At 38.3% G+C, this 19,345-nt stretch overlaps 2 protein-coding genes across 8 annotated transcripts; both read right to left on the bottom strand.

Moving 5' to 3' along the window:
* Positions 1-699: 699 nt before the first annotated feature.
* On the bottom strand, positions 700-17,226 carry rdx (roadkill). Of its 7 annotated transcripts, XM_015984906.2 has the most exons (9): positions 17,076-17,220; positions 13,504-13,891; positions 4,415-4,565; positions 3,005-3,126; positions 2,674-2,953; positions 2,444-2,621; positions 2,216-2,394; positions 2,026-2,168; positions 700-1,974 (listed from the first exon to the last, which is right to left on the bottom strand). In XM_015984906.2, exons 2-9 carry the CDS (start codon positions 13,515-13,517, stop codon positions 1,830-1,832), a joined length of 1,212 nt encoding a protein of 403 aa, XP_015840392.1. In that variant the 5' UTR covers positions 13,518-13,891; positions 17,076-17,220; the 3' UTR covers positions 700-1,829. The 7 variants fall into 7 exon arrangements, with proteins under 7 accessions (XP_015840392.1, XP_008195273.1, XP_015840402.1 ...); XM_008197051.3 differs by lacking the exon at positions 13,504-13,891 and having other exon boundaries at positions 17,076-17,226; XM_015984916.2 differs by lacking the exons at positions 13,504-13,891; positions 17,076-17,220 and adding an exon at positions 11,846-11,890.
* Positions 17,227-17,290: 64 nt separating this feature from the next.
* Orc2 (Origin recognition complex subunit 2) lies at positions 17,291-19,172 on the bottom strand. Its single transcript, XM_008197060.3, has 5 exons — positions 19,015-19,172; positions 18,773-18,958; positions 17,847-18,725; positions 17,565-17,798; positions 17,291-17,519 (listed from the first exon to the last, which is right to left on the bottom strand). The coding sequence occupies exons 1-5, from the start codon at positions 19,019-19,021 to the stop codon at positions 17,320-17,322; spliced, it is 1,506 nt and encodes a 501-aa protein (XP_008195282.1). The 5' UTR covers positions 19,022-19,172; the 3' UTR covers positions 17,291-17,319.
* Positions 19,173-19,345: the final 173 nt, after the last annotated feature.

The following is a 19,345-nucleotide window of genomic DNA, read 5'->3' as shown; positions in this document are numbered from 1 at the left end:
ACGAAAACGAAAAGTTTCCCTCATTTTTTTCAAATGAATAATAACTTAATAAATGACGATTTTCACAAAAAAAATGGTTATACACAAATGAAGATATTTTTACTTGATTTTAGCAGTTCTGCAAAAAAACTGGGATTACGATACGATGTTTTGTGGAAAATCCACCCAATAATGTAATAATTTAATGTCTTTTGACTGATGTAGGAAGTGTTATTTTATATCCATAATAATCTTATCCAAGATCGGATTAAAAGCCCGATTTCAGGTATAAATAGGAGTGTGATGGGAGGATAGTTTTCGAGTTTGGGAGTTTAAATAAATAGCATATTTTTTTAAGATCACACGTTTATTTTCTTCTATTTACAAGATTCTCACTGTGTCGAAAAGAATTTTTTTGTCTCTACTGAATAATAGAATAATGAAGTAGCCCTTTTTATTTAATATTTTGGAATAATAGAAAAAAAAACTGAAAATACTTTCTTATCTTCCCGCTTTCAAGGTGCTTGAAGACAAAACAAAGTATGAGTTACTGATGGAGGTGTTTTGAGAATCTCAACTGGTGAGTGAACTGGCGTTTAGGGAAACCATTATTTCAAAACTACGACACTCGCCGTTTTTTTTTTCAATTTTTGAGGTCATTTTCGAGTCATTTGGCAGAAACAAGAGTGGGTATAGTGTGAAATAAGGTGTAGACTGGAGTTTATCATGAAAATGCATTTTATTAAATATGTGCTATGATTTAAAGTAAATGGAAACAATGATCAATGATTAATGTAATCCTATCAGTGAAATACACATGTGAACCGCCATGTCAGCACCTCATGTACTGGAAATAAGTACAGAGTGACAAACAAATCAGTACAAAGGGGCGTTCAGAAAGAAAGTAGTTTTTCGTAATAATAATGATGAGGTAACACTTGTCTTGTACTTAGGTTTCAAAAAACTATCTAGCCATTATTATTCATTGGTTCCGGAAGAAAGCTAAGTGCTAGTTCAAACGTAAACGAAATCGTTAATACAAATAACAAATTTAACAATACACAATGAAGCGAGAAATCATGGGCTTATCACAGAACATGTATGGCATGTTTTATTATTATCAATACCGAAGGGTGAAACTGCCATACGGCAGGGACAGGAAGCAGAAGCGCAATACTGTACAGTCCGTTAAAAGTAAGCCATTAAACAACCTTCTTTGACACTGTCTTACTAAATTGACGAAACGACAACTGTATCTATGAATTTCTTGCAATTTTCTCTTAGCTATGACATTCTGAAGCACTACTATTTACACGAATAAATTTGTTTACAATTTGTCCACATTTAATTAATAAAAGAGCTGTCACTGATTTCACCAATTTCAATGTCATAACTATAATACATATCACTACCAATATATTACAAAATCACTTGTTTTAAGATTTCTTATCCGTCCGTGTGAAACAATAAAGATATGTAGTACCGACACAAGTGACAACTGAAAATATCGACAAACTCTGCTCTCTTAACTTATCCGGAGAGATCATTCAATACAACACTAACTTAAAATAAAAAAGAGGTTGAGAAGTCCCCCGATAGGAACAAGCTGTGGTCATTTTATATCACAATTCCGTTTGTTTAATCGGCCAAGTGAGCACCTTCCGATTTAACTTAATAAATATCAGATCGAATTCCGGAACAACTCACTCAAACCGCAAACAAAACTTTAAAACTTAAAGTTACACAGGATTTTTGATGATTTAACAAAACGTTAGCCATATACTAAAAGCACTCATAGAGTGTCTTAATTGTGAACACATCGATAGCAGTCTGTGGCACTATCACGAGCTTCAGCTCTGTTTCACCCTTTTTCGTGGTGGACCTATGGGGGGGATCTGCTGGGTCGCCAGCGCACGGAACGCCTCGGCGATCAGATGAGGATGCGTTTGGATCATGCTCTTCCAACCGGGTGTGTCCATCACGTCCGTCGCGTGCCTTAAAACGGACAATCACTTTTCGATCAACAGCCAAATTACACCAACTTACGTATTTATAAAATCTATTGCTTGTGCTTTCAACTGGTCGGCGCTGTGCAGGTCTGCCAATATTAAAATCTCGGCAGCGTTGTCTATTGATAGGTTGGTACACAACGCCTCCTCACACATCACTTTGAGCCGTTCTAACGCATACTAAACAAAAAAATTAATTTAATTCAAACTACAAGTCGGTGAAGTACCTTATCGGCGGCGGCCAACAAATCGTCCGCCATTTTCTCCAAATTCGACGCTTTTCCTGTGTAGATAAATCTAAGCATTTCTCGTAATACTTCATGGTCTACGTCCGTTATATCTACTCTATTATGTTTCCTCTCTTCCATTTCATGTTCGAACATGGCCTGGAATACGGGACTCCTCGCTGAAATTCAAATTGTACTTTCCACCCCAAAATACACAAAATAATTCACCTGCTAATATAGCCTTATGTGCTTGGAACTCCCTGCCGCCTACCGAAAGAGTAACATCGCTAAATTTTTGATTTTCGAAAAGTAAACCTAAATCGTCCGATAACCTACATTCTGGCACTTTAAATTGAATTGTATTCGACTGGCCAGAAATATTTACACTATCAGCGACAACACTGACCTACAATTCCAAATTTTGAATAAGCAAAATTCGCAATTTTCCATCGACTCACTTCGCAAAATATCGTAAGCTTATCGTCGGGCAAAAGACCGTTGGCTTCGTCCAACAGAAAGTCCCTCCTGATGAACTTCTTGAACCCCCAATCCTTCCCCTGCACGAATCTGTACGCCCTTTGACTCTCCATCGCCTTCGTTTCTTCTCTCTTCGCATTTAATATACTAAATTTAAATTTGGCTCGAACTTCGCTTTTATTGCACGAGACGAGAAGGAGGTACAGTGAGAGATAGTCTTTGCTTTCCTCGTCCAAACCTTTAGGGTTCACCCTTAGACACCTGCAAACCTTACTTTAGCCTCACCCAACACTTGTACAAACGCACACACACCATTTTAATTTATCGTTAGCTCCCGCCGAAAACGTCGAAGACTTTAAAACTTCGCCCATTTCTTCGCGACAAAAACTAAAATTATTTATTGTCCACATGTAGCTGAACTTTACGACTTTCACCTGAAACACACAAAAAGCACAAGATTAAATCACGACCCACACGCGCAATGCACAAAAAACCTTCTTTTGACGTGCAAAAGTCCAACAAACTGACATGAATTTTTCAAACCGATACATGGCGTTGCAAAATGACGGATAAAGAAAATTTTGACAATTTACCATACCCACTTGATTCTTTCGTCAACTAACCTTTTTGCGCCGAATTTTTATAACGAAATGTTTTTCATTTTTAAAAACTTCCATTATTCGAATTAAAGGCTCGATCGTGGATTTTAAACTCAAAAAATGACCACTCAAGGGCGCAACAGCAAAAAATTGCGTGCGTCAAAATTTGACGTTTCACTTGTTTTTCAAAATGACTTTTGCAACCGACGAGTTAACTTATCGAACAAAAACTCTAGAAATCTCACTAAAGTAATCTTTCGGAACAAAAAATTAAAAAAAAACATTGGTACGAAAAATATTAAACTGAACGGCTACCAAATACGTAATATTTTTCGTCGGTATTGCCCTTTTTTATTTAGAGATAATTGGATTAAAAAACTGCTCTTTTGTGTATAAATTAGTCAAAAATGGAGCAAGATTAATGGAGATTTAACGAAAATTAATGGTTGGTTGTGTATACATGTAGCCTGTTTTCTGTTATACAAAATAATTAATTTATGGTAATTAAAGTCAGAAACTCGGATTTTGATTAACTTCCAGGGAAAATGTTTGAGTGATGTAAAGTGGATGAAAGAAAACTTTCATTCCTAACGCTTGATGTTTCCTCGGATGAGACTATCGGTTCTAAAATTACCCCACCTGATAAAAACGCCAATTCGAGTTCTATTTTTAAGAACCGAAAATAATGCAAAACAATTCGTTGATGACTTCCTTCGATATTTGTCATGAATGAGTGAACAATAGACCGGCAGAAAACCTTGTATCATTTAAAAATAATGCGATGGCTCTATGTGTGTTCGGATTTTCGACCCTGAACAAGGGCATTCACGCGGCCGACGTTGTTCTTGAGCGAAGAAATCCTTCAGCGCTTGGATTTTTTCCCTCTCTCTTGAGATGTTCGGACCGTTTTTCGAAATTTTATTGTTATGGTCAAATGAAACTAACTGTGAATTCGTGGTGCTCGGTCACACAGGCCAGAGTTATAATTTCCAAGTCAAGAGCCGTTGGCCTCAGCCAAGGTCAGCACCAGAAAGCACATTGCCGTTTGGTCGAGCAGTTTACCTCTGGCGTGGTGGATATAGGTAGAAAATCGTGTAAAGGAACGGGTTGCTGGCTGGCTTACCTGCGTGTAACACCAGTTCTCGGCCACTGGGGTGTTTACCTCCTGGGGTGGTGGACTCGGCACGCGGCTAACGGCCATGGTACTCGTGGGATGCAGGTTGGAGCTGACTCGGGCCGTTTGGCCGGCCGAGCAATCACTCACCACCGGCAGCCTGCAACCGAAACGTGCAAAAATCACCCAAGAAAAAGCCAACAGCACCGTAAAAGTTAAAAATTCAACCAACTAACTCATTGTTTTGTTAGAAAATTTGTTATAAAAAATTATAGCTAGGTTCGTCCATTGGAAGAACTGGCCTTTTCTCTGCAGAAATGTGTTACCCTTGACGTTTTTTTTTAAACTTTTTCTTAAAACTTTTGTTATTTCAACTTTTCAATCATCAGTATTTCCAAAGCCAAATACAACTTACATGCTTATTGTGTGAGAGTAAAATAATAAATAATATTGAATTGGCGGCCTTTTTCTAATTAAAAATTGCGGATTCCGCGTGGATAACAACAAAATATTATTAAGCCGACGATTACATAATGAACAGCCGGATCTGGGATTGTTTTTGCAGGAATGATTGTTCCGGATCTGGCATTAATTTGCTAATGTAATACACTGGTCGGCACAAAAAATGTGTCCGAATTCAAGTGGTTTTGTCGAAGCGGTGAAAGCAAACAAAAGTATAAATAAGCGAGATTCTTTACCACAGAGGTTTAGCAGGAAAGTCAATCCCGATAAGATAACCGACTCTGAAGAAACGTGACTTTTGACATTGACAGCATTCGTAAACAGCCATATTTATCATTGGAGGGTGCAGAGACACCAACGGTCAACATTCACCACACATGTCACCTTTCTCAAGTAAACCTTCACGTCTGAACGAAAAGAACTCCTCGCGCAGAGTACCGCAGGTAGTTCCTTGAGATTTAAGGTCGATTCGGGTCCTTTTCTCAGCAGGTAGACGAGCATATTTGTGGGCAACGCCCGCAAAAATCATTGTCTCTGTTCAATAATGACGAATTTTACTACGAGTAGCGGTTCTCAGCGTTCCATTCACGTCGATAAATAGCTAATTGTCAACCTGAGCGTGTGTATGACGAAAATTCTGCACGGCAAGGTCAACACCCCGCCGTGGATTCGATGATAAACCAGACAGTTAGCTTGAGGATGATGACTGTTTATTGAAGGTCAGACTTAGTACAACGCTCCTGTGCTCAAGAGGTTTGGGTCAACGGCCGTTTCCGACGTTGTTGGCGAGGGATGGACCCCTAGTTGGGGAGAACGCCCGGAGAAACGAGGGAGAAATTCCGAATATTCGGGGTCTTATTTATGCGTGCTGCTGGTGGAGAAGGCGGCGATATGTGCACTTTGCCAGCAACACTCGAAATGTGTACCGAAGATCGTTATCTTTTCACACCTCGTTATCGCAACCTCAAGAACTGTGTGCTGCGAAAATGCCACTTGACACTCAAATCCAAAATTGACAAGATAAAGATTTAGGCTTTGAACGACTTTATTATCAATTTTTTACACTATAGTTCACAAATAATAATCAAAATCGGATTATTTTACAATTGTGGCGATTTCGTGACAACGGTGTTTTAAAATGCGACTATGTAGCACTGTTGTCGATAATTTTTTATACGGATTGTTACAACGTTTAATAAATGCAGTTTCTGTGTCTCCAACTTTTAAATTTTGTACGGCATTTATTCATATTGACGTTTTGGAGTCTTCTAAGCTTTTTATTTCATAGTTTATATCGAAATCGATATAAGTGTGCAAAAACACTTCGTTCTTTTTTTTACTGATTATTTTCGAAGCTTTTCTGGGACAAATTAATTGGGTTCAGCTTTTCCTCTTTTGCCCTCATCTCTGGCAGATGTCACCATTTCGCCGTCCGTAATCCGCGTCTCGATTATTATTCAATGCAATGGGTCGTTGTGTAATTATTTTAAGGCAACAGTATCGGCTCTGGTGAAATGTTTCCTAGTTTCACCCGGCCGAGAGAGCGAAAGGACCCGCGCTTTCCCTTTATGCGCTCTTTATTCCTTATTGAACACCCGCGCTCTACTATATCGATTTCTCTTTTACATGGAACCATCAGCACGGCGTTCCTACATTCAGGAGAAAGTTAAAATTACTCCATGTGCCTAAAAATTTTAGGTTTCGTCCCTTCATCTATCTTGAAATGAGTCGTAAAAATCCAACCACCAAGGCGACTTCATTTACTCCGGGGGAAACCTTGGCGAAATAACTTTTTCGGAGCGATTACATTATGTAATGGTTTATGAATCGCAATATAATTCATGGACTGTTTTAGATCGCCGTAAAATGTTTTGTTTTATTGTCGTTTTTATCATTCGATTTATTACCCGTAATGTTTCACCGATACATTATCAATTTAAAAATTTAAAAATAAGTCATTAGTGATGCTATTTTACGCGACGCGTTACAGTTTCATAATTTTCGCTGACGCATTTTGTTGCCATAGGAACTCTACTGGGCGTCTCAAAATTTCGGCCCATTTTATTTAACGACTGAATTACGGCCACTTAAAATTGATCAATCATTTAAATGATCATTTATCTAACCTTGAATTTAGATACTCTTGACTTTATCAATGTCCGGTCTAAATCTTATCAGTGAAATTTCACCCGTGATCTTGAAAAACAATCCAACTACTTTTTTTTAATTTGACGATTTTTTCGCAAGGTTGTTTGATCAAAAAACAAGGTTGCACTAAAAATTATGACTCTTTTAAATTCGCTATTTTGCCGTTGTTATTATTACTGATAACGCGAAAATAACTCCCTGACCTTTTTCACGTAAATGTGTATCGAAAAATCGACCAGACCGTTTCCGTAACTTTAATTTTTTTCTTTCCTACCATGCGTGTCATTGCCACTACGACTCACCTTCGCAAAAATCTCCTTGCCCTCTAAATCCGTTTCTAGATAAAACCGATGGAATACAATAGTGTTCTTGATCAAGTTCATTCGATTACCATTTTTTGTATGGGTGTCGTTTGTTACTCAACAATCGAAAAGTAATTAATTAAACCGTACGGAAAAATGTACAAGTGAAATCCGTCGAGTTTTGCAATTTAAGAGAGGTGTGAAGGTGCGACTGTAAAAGTAATGCGATTCCACAACTCGACTTATTAACCTATCATTGTTCTCATTAAAGGTAACTCTTTACCTAGATCGAGAGACTGACCCGAATTGAACAGATTTCGTTCATGTAAACAAGATGCGAAAATAGAAGGTTATTTCTGATTGTAGGGCGCACACGTTAAAATAGCCCTTGTCCTTTTTCTGTGCTAATTTTTTATCATTGAAAATAGGTATTTGAAATTCTAATGCTTGTTTATTTCTCGGCGTTTGGGGTCAGCGCCTAATTCGGTTCATTTTTTAAAGTAAAAAGCTCGATATTATTTCACTCAACTGAAATTTTTCTCTGTATAGATTTTACAGCTAGGTTTCACCGTTCAAGGGCGATGCTTTCTACTCTTTCAAAACGTGAACGTAACGTTTGAATTTCACCGAAATTTCTTTTCACCAAACAATACCATCAAATTCGGATACAGAGCGATATTTCCGGAGATGCTATCGACCTGTATCCATTTTTATTCAGTTTTCGAGGCGCGTTTAAAAATTAAATAAAAGAAACGACACTAACGTGTCACGGGCTTCCGCCTCTAGGTCAAACGACATAATCTAATTAGTAATTAATTAGCAATATACACAATTACGTAATGACAATTTAAAAAATGATGAGCGTCATAAAAGCAAACAGCCTACAATATGGGTCAGAGAAAAATAACGTAGCAGTGTTGTGAAATTGTTCGCTTAAAATTTACTTTGATAATTTCACTAAAAGACTTTCACTCATTGCGTGTAACTTTTTAAATGCACTTTTCTGTGTTTAAACAAAATTCGATATTTGGAACGCACGTGTTTCGGCATGACATGCTTTTATTATACTTTCAACCCTCAATCACTCGATTACCCCCGAAATCTGGGTTAAGGGCGACGAGAAGGACGCGTCATTGTAATCACAAAAAGTAGGTCTTTACACGATTTCCGATTTAATTTCTTTTATTGTCCAGACACACTTTTCCAACCCAAAAATTAATTGTTACAACAACTGGAAAAAATATCGAGCTTTCCGAGAAACCTTCCATGAAAAATTAATTAGCGCTTCGAAACCCTTCAACTTAATTACGACCTTTTGAGAATCGATTAGGGAACAAATGAAATTTTTTGGAAAGTACCTACTCGCAACAGAGACAGTGAATTATTTCACATTTGTTGCAGCTACCACGCTCTATTAAATGTATGCCATGTTAATAAAATGCTGTATCAATAGGCTATAAACTGTATTAAGTAATACCTCACATACATAATTATTTAACACACGGTTAAAAAAAACACAGAAACTGAGTGCGACACGAAAATAACCTAAAAAGCTCACATACGAGGTCATCTCGCAAAACCATCTCTCTAATTATTATCCTTTCGTACAAAATGACACGCGAGAGGTTTTATCGAATTAAAATTTTCTAGCGCAGAAAAGCCAATTTTCACCGACGAATCATTATCAAGCAAGATAAGCACGTGTAACGGAAAGTGTGGTGCTTTAGCTATTTTTAATAAATCTTAACCTTCAAAACGTTTGACTGAAGGCCGAATAAAGGACTAGTTGATAGGCATAATTACCTTTGCTCTGCGTCAAGCAAACAATCCGAAAACGTTCTTTTCTGGTTGAGAAAAAATTCCTTTAATATACACAGTGACGCATAAATACCTCACAATTAGATCATTGCTGCGACATTATTTTTAGCGCAAAATTTTCGAGGAAAATATTTAATAAAAATGACAATGTGATAATCTTTACGGAAAGAAAACCACTAAACAACTTTTATCATTACCACGTTCCATTTCCAAGGTAAAATATTTCACAAACTTGATTGTCGGTTGTACAGCTCAAGGCAGTTTTTCCTCCTTATTGAAATCATTGAAAAAGAAAAGTTGACTTTCGAGAAAAAACTATTTTCGATTCGGAAGAAAAAAATTACTCGAACCAACAACAACGCCCTTGAATCAACTTAAAACAAACACATTTAAAAGTATCGAAGGTCCCACGTGCCTTATTTTCGTCCGGAAAAAATCACGACGAGTAATTACCGAAATTTTCGGTCAGTTCGGCTCGCGGAGATGACATTGTTACATAATTTTTGTTTCCGTGAAATCATCTTGAAATTATACATGTATGCGATCTCGACCTTGCCCATATAAAATAGACAAACACATATGATCTAATCCTAATCATAATAATTGGTAGTGTGAACAATTCCAGTCTGCGACAACTACACATTGTGTTGAGCCTTGTCCGACTGTACTTCCAAAACAATTAGCAATTTTTTATGAAGTCTGGCGATTTTCTTCTAAACTCAACATTGAAAGTTTGGCCTGCGCCAAGCCTTCATTTTTGAATTTCTGGCCCGCCATTCCCGGTAAAAAGCAGGAAACGTCGCTGTTTCAAAATTCCGCCGTCTGGTCGGCCCCGAGCCTAGCATTTTCACGGACGGCTGATCTTTACCTTCACAAGACCCGAAAAAATGGCGCTCTTGAAGAAAGTCACTCTATGGCGCGATCTCCGCCAAAAAAGCGTTCCCCTTCGCGAAAATGCGGAATTGAAGCGCGGCAAAGATCCAGATATCGCAATATTTTCTAAGCGCGAGCGCGTGTCTGATGTAGAGTATGAAAGTAGAACGGCGAAGTCCCCCAACATCTCCGCTCTAGATCCGGAGCGGGCCAGGTCAGGGGTCGCCATACTGTTCCCCTTCTCTGAACCGACGTGGTGCATTCGCTGGCGTTCTCGATCGGAAACCTGGTTATGGAGACGGCGGCGACGAGGACGCCTCTCTGGATCTGGAACTGGAGCAGAGCGCCGAATTCGCGCGATTCGCAAACTCATTCGACACGAAGAGGGGCGGAGCAGGTCGTTGCGATGGTTTACTCGTAATCTTGTTACGATAATTCGGGTCAACTTTTAAATATTATTATTTCGGATGTGTGGGAGGATCCGAGGTGATGACTGATGAATGCGCGCTTGCGGAATTGGATACTAATTCGGGGGAACGGCGAATTAAATGCTAGGACACGACAATGACGACATGCGATCGTTTTTTATTACGGAAGAAAAACCAGAACGACCAAATTATTCATTATGCAAATTAAGAACAAACTTATCTCTTTTGTGTGGATTATGTGAAACGAAAATATGATTTTTCTGTGTTTGGATAACGAGACAATAGATTTAGAAAAGTGCGTTTTCGACGGCGGAAGTGAAATCTACTTTCTTTCGATCGTTACGTGGAAAGTGTCAAATTTGTAATTTTCTGCCCGATTTTAATTTTTACAATCCTATCTGTATTATTGTACTTTATAAATAAACCATTTTATCACATCAAACCAAAGTTTATAAATAAAGATATCTGAACTTATCAAGCAAAATAAATTTGTTTTAAAAGTGACGTAACGAACGATTTTCTCGAAATTTTAATAGCAATCATTGTTCCAATGTCAGCACCGAATTTGCAATATTTTTAATTATCTGCCAATATCTGGCTTACGAGTCAAACTTGTGCAAGGGTTAAGTCACTTTCTCATATAATTAATTACAATCTCCAGGTCACCGATAGTGTGACCTTTCAAGTTTGGAAAAAATCAAGGAAATTCTTCGAGACAATCGTTTTTCATCATTAAATAATCGTTTAGACCAAAATCCATTTAATTCAAGTCATTTATGCAAAAAACAGCCTCAAGAGATCTCATTAAAGTATCGTTAAATGTAAAAAAATTCAAATATGCTTTCAATAAACTAAAGCTGTTTCTGCAGTTTGCAATTCAATTGGGTCTGAATTTAAAACGCTTTTTTAAATAACTTAAGCGCAAGAATTAGATAATTAATTTATCAAAATATTATGTTAATTCGCCCGAAAGCGGATGTTATTCCAGTTTTATCGGCAATAAACCGAATTAGAAAAGAGTTGTTACCTCCGAAAACAGCACAAGTAAATCACGGGAGCTTCTTTGACTCTTGTTTTCACGTAATTTCCGCATTGATGTGACATTGTCAACGCCACTTATCACTCTACTGTGCTTCTGTGCGCTTCGACCAGGTGATAAAAGGATTATCAATGTGACATTGGACTAGTGCGAAAAAATATTTTCATTTGTTCGGTATTTTTTCGACGTGCAATTTATATCTCCTAAAATTGCTCGCAAGGCCAGCACGTGAAATAACACACTGTAAATGATTAAATAAAACGGCCTTGCATATAAACGCGTAATTGCGAAATTTTTTGATATCACTGGAGGTTGCCTTATCTATTATCAATAAACGCCAACTGTAACAAGTGCAAAAATCAATTTTTACCTGACGTAAGACAAACTTCCTTCAGGATTGAATTATTCACGAATGCAATGAAATCACCGACTATATCGGTACGTACAGCATCGCGCCGGTTTTATTTTTGTATTTTCGGTTTACTGCCAAGGTTACAACGTACTGACAATTATAACCACCACAGGATCTTCACCGATAGAAAAAATCGAGTTTCGCAAAACGACAAAACCGCAATAAAACGCAAGATTATCTTTAGGCTTTATTTGAAATTTAATGTTTGCGCTCGTGTTACAAATTATTGCTTGTTTGACATTGAAGTCTTGACTGTGCCCACTTTATTTGGCTCGATAGATACCCACATAAACTCAAAGGTAATCGTATAAGTACAGTAATTACCGATCAAAATTATGCACAGGAAATTGATGTCAAAGGTCAATACCGCCGCAGACGTGTTGACACTTTTCAAATCACCCTCGTATTATTCGTTATTGCACATAAATGGAAAGTGAACGCTCCATTCATGTGGAAGGGACGATTAAATTTAATTTAGTGAGAGTAAATTAAAAAATTATACAACAAAATCGATAATGAGCCGTTCAATTATTGATAGCACGAGGCACTAGCCCACGCTGACACACGTGGCTGACAAATTCCCAGAATCAAAATCAAAATTTCCAACATACCAAAGTTTTTGAATATCGTAAGTTAGAATTACAGATCAGCGAGCAATTGGAACATCTATTACAGTTTGTTAAAAGTGGGTGATGAGCATGGCATCAAAAATAATATGCTCTTAAACTGAGTACAGAAAGAAGCGGAGAATGTATGCGATGATCTGATTCTTGATATCACACTTTATTATCATAAAAAACTTTGTTACAAGGTTTGACGTGAGAAAACTTTTTGCTTTTGAACGAAAAATACTACCAAAAAGTTATATTCCTATTTCAATTAATCTTGTGATAGTGACTGTACTTCCTGTACCTCTATATTATTCCAAAAGGTGTATTTAAAACGACTACAAATTAGTGATAAGACTTGATAATTATTTGTCATTGTTTTAAATATTCCGCTCGCGGACACTATTCCAAAAGTTGACTAAAAATACTGTTTCCGGTATTCGAAGCCACCACACGAAATTTTTTATGCCTTAACCAATTGTGATTAAAATTAAAACCACTTTCTCGTGTCGTTAATTAATTCAAATAAAGTCCCTCTGAATAACTCAAATGCTCAGACCGTAATGCAGAAACAAGAACGTTACGATGCATGGAGCTATTCCCGGCCGATGACCGAGGCCTTGGAGGCCTCCTGGGTCCGATGGCCCCACGAAGAAGAACAAAAGTATGCAGCTGTAACGGCCGAAAAAACGCTCCGACTCGACTCGAATAAAGCAGGAGGAGGAAAAATGCGTATGTTACCCTTGAGCCGACAGCTGAGAGACGAACCCTCTCCCCACATAGGGCCACAGGGCCGGACGTGGTGCATTTTCGAGCGAAACTTTCCCAAAGCGTGGCATTTGAATGTAGGGTTTCATGGCGATATTAGTCGGCATTTTGGGGTCATTGAAAATCTCTAGATTGAAGCAACCAGCCGTGCTCTACATAGCCTGGCACACATAAACATGGGTGGGTTATTCGATTGTTTTCGACCACACACAAAAACCGACCAAAAAAATGAACCCTCACCTAGCTAAGGCCATCTTGACATGGGTTAATCCACCTTTTGGGTCACTGTGAATTTTTCACTCAATTTTTTCACCGCACTTGGAGCACACGTTTTTCACTTTCTCGCTGTCAAAACTTAACCCCACTTTAGCAAAATAAACAAAGCTCCGAACGAGATGCGAACGAGACCATCTCCATCAAAGCACGATGGAGAACTACATCAAATTAGAGATCCGTGCTTTATCGGCCCCCACTCGTGGAGGAAAAAGCACCGCTCGGTTGGCGTCGACTTGGTTCGGTGGCGACGTCAAAGACACACAAATTCCAAATTCTCCGGTGAAGAGATAAAGCTCTCTCCCGGATCAATACGGAGTCCTTCCGACGTTGCACCACCTAAAGCTCTGCCGCACTGAATTCAAAAAAGCAACTATAAGTCGAAAATTTCGCGCATGTGTTCAGTTCCAAAACATTTGGAAAATACACTATTACGTAAAACCTCCACAGTTACGGTGACGAACGAAAAACTCATATTTTGTAACGAGAGATGAGCTTCCCACTGAAATTGCGAAACGATCGTTTCCTTGAATTTCCCTTTATAAAACTTGTTAATTCCCTCAGAGCTGCACTCTAATTGCCTACCAATTATCTCGGGAGTAACGAATTTTATTGCTTTATTGCGACCATTAAGCCTTCGAGATTTAACAAGAAGCGATAGGACCGCACTTGAGACACAAGGTCAAAAAATATTTAACCAAAAAATAGCACGTGAAATTTTGGCTAATAAAACGAACACGTAAAATCGCAAAATTATTGTTTTCCCATGGAAACTGGATAATCCGATTTTCCGTGCATTTCCATTGAATAAAAATCCAAGTTAGACGACCAACAATTCAGTTCTTATACTTTCACTCGAACCTACAAAAATTAAAATCGTCCACATCTGCATTCAATGATGTTGACACATTTAATTTCTTCTCAGCAGATCAACGAGATAATCTCATGTAAAAAAATTGCTTGTCACAGTAAACGTCGAGTTATACATTTATGGCCTAATTTCTCGCATTGACTCATGAGAATTTTAGATTGTTGGCCATTCTAGTCAATTAAGTGCTCTCTACAAATAAATGAATGCAAATTATACTTATTGAAGAGGAGAAAAATGACTTTCTTTCCATTGAAGGTCTAAGTGCTGAAATTTTTTGAAACCGTGTACTTAATTCGGTTTAATTAAAACCTACGAGATAGCTAATTGTTACAATTTGAAACGCCCCAGATTATTGCTTAAATAAGGACAAGTTTAATGTTGCGTATTTGTTTTGACAATCGTTTTGTAAATAATAGATTCAGCCGGTATCTGAACGCGAAAACGAAACAACTTATTTAAAAAAACTTGAAAATAAACACGGGTCGACCCATAAAGTCAAATTTAAGGTTACCTAAATAATAAACAGTTTCGTACTTTGCTCTACCTAATCTAAATTTAGCAGATTGGGTGAAGTAATCTGAAACAATTTTCGCATTCTCTGATAATCAGTGTAATTATTTATTTTTCGCCGACTTAACAAACATCATATTACGTAAGTGACGCCCTCTATGCACGCAAAACGTAAATACGTGCCGCTGGAACCCCCTCAAAGCTGCGTTCCGTCCTCTGTCCGAAAAGGTTACAACCGAAACAGACAATAATTAGTTTAGTGAGAGTTATACAAGCAGAGGACACGAAATATTGACCTCGCACGGAGAGGTCGTCGAGGAAACGCTGTGCCGCAGACCGCGAAGAAGAACAACATTTTTTGGGTCAGATCGAATTAAAATAAGGGTCACTTCGGTGGTAAATCGTCCGCCTTGTATTTTTTAAGCTCGTGCCAAAAAAACATATCGCATTATAAAAATACATATCACAGTTGAAATTCCACCGTGAAAGTTATCTCCGCGTGCATTCGTTTCTGTTTTAAACACTTTGTTGGCCACTGGTCTAAATTTAATCCCACTCGATCCAGAGTCTTGTGAAATCCACTTTCACTAGCGTGGCCAAGTTTCATAATTAAACGGGGACGATTCTTACGAGAGGTTTACACGATTTTTAGCCCTTTACGGAAATTCGCTTTTTGTGTACGCATGGTTTAGTTTGTTGACTCAACTTATCTCGCAAATGTGTATTTTTTATTAAAGTGATTTAAAAATCATAAACTTCTTTTATGGGCAGTTTATCTGGAACGAGAGGGAAGAAACAGGTCAGATATTTTTAAAATGTCTGGCCCTTCTTTCCGACACTTGTCCGTCTTTAATAGATGCGGTAAAGTCTATTCACCGCGCTAACGACTTTTTCACCCCAACAAACTGTCAAACGCGAAAAAACATATTTATCAAGAGCTTAATACGACGGGCAAAGAAAATCATATTTTTTCAACGTAAAATTTTTGAGAGTTACATCACGACGTCGTGAGTCAATCAAAAACTCTATTTTTATTTTTCATGGCCAACTGAGATCATGCGGCTTGTAAAAAGCCAACTGGATCTATTGACCAATTAAAAATTTGTGAAAAATTCATCCCGCATGCAAGTCGTCTTCGTCGGATAAGCATCTGGGTGACGCAACGAATCCAGATCTTTGTTTAGAAGTACCAAAAATAAAACCCGTGAATGGGTAGTTAGCAATTCAAATTTTTAGCAAAAAAAAACACTCATCATATCCTATTTTTGGGGTCACGAAAACAGACAAATTCATTAAAAATCCGTTAATTTTATTAATGACAGTGATGCAACCGAATAATTTGGAGTCGAAATCTGGCACTTTCTTATTTTTGGGTGGACAAAAGTCGGAGTTAAAATATTCTGGGCGAGCGTCGACGCTTCCGCTTTGCCTCCGGCGTGTTATTTTATAAATCCGACACCGAAAATTCGTTGACATTGATGCCAACATTTCGGTGTGTGAAATTTATTACATTGGAATTATGACACTGGTTATCACGGATAAAACCGTCAATGAAGGACTTTTTCGTGTCAAGCATTTCATAAACATCAACATTTTAATAATAACAATGTAAAACACCACAAGTGCGGTTTTATTAGATCGAAAATATGTCACACTTTGATAACACCGATTCCTAATTTTAACCAGGGTGAGATAAAACACGGCGTCCGAATCAAGCTCGGACGTGACTTTTCTGATACACTATTCACAAAACGATGATATTCTTTGAAGAAAAGCAGGTAAGGATAGTGTGTCAATATATTGAATTAATGTAGCCCTTGGCCTGACCCGGATTTGTTGAATTACTTAACAATGTCTGTCCGGAGCAAAACGGAGTCAATTAATAACGCGGGGGGCTAAAGCCTCGCACTGGCTGCCACCCCCGTGCACGCAGACGGTTTAACCTTGGAAAGTTCACACCGAGAGATAAAACGGATTGTTTGTTTTTATTTACAAATTGCCACAATTTCCGGTCATTCTCACACCGCCTCGGCCGGCTTTCGGCACAGTTACGAGCAGCCACATTGGGGCCATTTCGGCCCCCTCGCGTGTCCCAACGACCCGAAAAGTGGAAGCACCAACAAAAGATAACCTTCAAAAATAAACATATGATACTCACCCAGGAATTCACCACGCATTCATGCGCCTTCACGGCGGCGACATATCGAAACGACACACAATAACATTTTTGCGTACAATTCGAACAATGATCGTCTGAACCAAGCGAAAAATTCGATTTTTTGACTCAAATAAAATTCAGCACTGCGAAACCATCTTGTTTTTTAGTTCGACTGTCTTCCACGAAGATGGCAGCAGGTGATTCAAACGCGAGCGCCAACTTAAATTTTTATTGGAAAATACAATCAACCGGAATGTTCATTTAAAAATTGCTGTAATAACGCGTTTGCAATCGGGATTATCAAATACTCAGTCCCGTCTGGCGCTCTCTTGAACTTCACCATTTTGTGGTCCACGAATTCGGTGAGTTGGGCCCGCAATGCCAGGTCCGAACTCACCAAAAATGCCTCGCGGCACAAAGAGTACAAGTCTTTAAACGCCAGGCCTGCAACAAATCAATCAGTTTTGAACGCACAAACTGATAAATCACCTTGATAGTATTGTTTTTTGCCATTTTCGATTTGATACTTGACGAGGATTAAGTAAATTCCTTTGGAGTTGCTCGTCAGTGATAAGAAAACGTTCCGAAGCGATGATAAGGCCAGGTTTCCGGTCCTTTGGACCAACATTGAGCTTTCGAAGGACGTTTCGTCAATATAGCGTTGGAAAGTGGTAACGTCCCACCACGTGAAATTGAATTTACTTATTTTGGAATGGTCCCAAACTAAAACAACAATCAAAGTTTTTGCGCACTACTAGAATTTTTCATTACTTAGGGGGGCATTTATGTGGTCAATTGACGCGATTAGATGAATGTTATTGACTGACGCGAGTCTTGCAAAGACACTTTGGGCTTTTCCACTCCGCATCATGTCGATGTTGTGCACAATGAGGTATAAATGAGTTTCGGGAATAAAACTAAATTCGCGCTCGATAAGGTCGCAGGCCTCGTAAATATTTGAGGGATTTTCCTTCAGTTCTAGTAAATTTAAAATAATCCCGTCAAGGACATCTTTAATTGATAATGAAGGGAAAAATCCGTTCACGACAACCGTTGGCAACTTCTTCAAACACTTTTCGTGAAAAGCATTCAAAACGCCCTTCTTTGAGCCCAACCCATACAACAAAATATTGAAATTTTCATGCATCAAATACATCCACTTATCAAAATAGGCGCAATTCGTCTCGATTAATTTTTTCGTGGCTTTTTCATGCTCACACCCTAGGCTAACTCTCGACAAAAGTTTATGCAGTTGGTCTTGCGGCAGTCTTGGTGTCTCCAACTTATCTAAAGTGTGATTGGACGTTAGAGTTTTTTTACTGGCGTGTTGTGCGAAATAATCGTCTGTTTTTATAGTGTAATTGACTTTTCTCGCTCCTAAAGTGGGTTTAATATTTTTGTTTTGCGGGGGAGGCGGTGTGTCGTCACTGCTGGAAGACTCCTCTGAATTTTCCTCAGACACTTCGAATTCACTCTCACTGGCTGAAAAATCATCTCCGCTCGAACCATTCTCTTCCAAAATTTTCGCCACGATATTTTTCCTCATTTTGTCCCTAAAAGCGTGCGGCGTTTGTTGAACGACTTCGCACTTTTTGCGCGTTTGAAACGTGAATAATTTATCACCAGGGACATGGTCATTATCGTGCAAAACTACAAAAAACTCATGAAGGAAGTTATACAACAGGCAAATGGTCCACCTGTTGGTTTTTCACTACTCTCACAATTGGAATCGTCCTCAGACTCAGTTGCTGTAGAAATATTCAGTTTTTTAAAGCCACGTTTCCTCCTACTGGAAGTAGATACGTATTCTTTAGCTTTTAGACTCAAATTGCGTTGCCGGGAACCCCTGCGGGGCGAAAATAACTCAGGGTCTGCACAGTCGTCTAAAATTGAGGTTAGGTGGGTTCTCAGGTCAAATAAGAGAGAAATTGGTACAAACCTGCCATTTCAGACCACTAGTAACCTTAAGCAGCAATTATAATTAAAGTTTAGTGCAAATTGTTGCTAATATTTCGATATTAAAACGTTTGGCGCCCTCCAAACTTAAAATTAAAACAAAGTGACTATGCAACCAATTATACACTTGACATTTAGTCATTTTTAAAATTTTTTGGAAAGCTGTATGTAGAGTAAAAAGCAACGTTTGGACGAAATTTCAGCATAATTTACTATGCTAGTAATCTTTACCAACTAACAATTGCTATTATTTGGATAGTCTCGGTCAAGTTATCATATTGGTGTGAATTTATATATTTTTTTTTTGGCTTTTT

The sequence above is a fragment of the Tribolium castaneum genome, chromosome 4 (genome assembly GCF_031307605.1).
Source record: "Tribolium castaneum strain GA2 chromosome 4, icTriCast1.1, whole genome shotgun sequence".
NCBI classification, from domain to species: Eukaryota; Metazoa; Arthropoda; class Insecta; order Coleoptera; family Tenebrionidae; genus Tribolium; species Tribolium castaneum.
The sequence above is the reverse complement of the archived record's forward strand: the minus strand, read 5'-3'. Positions and strand labels throughout refer to the sequence as shown.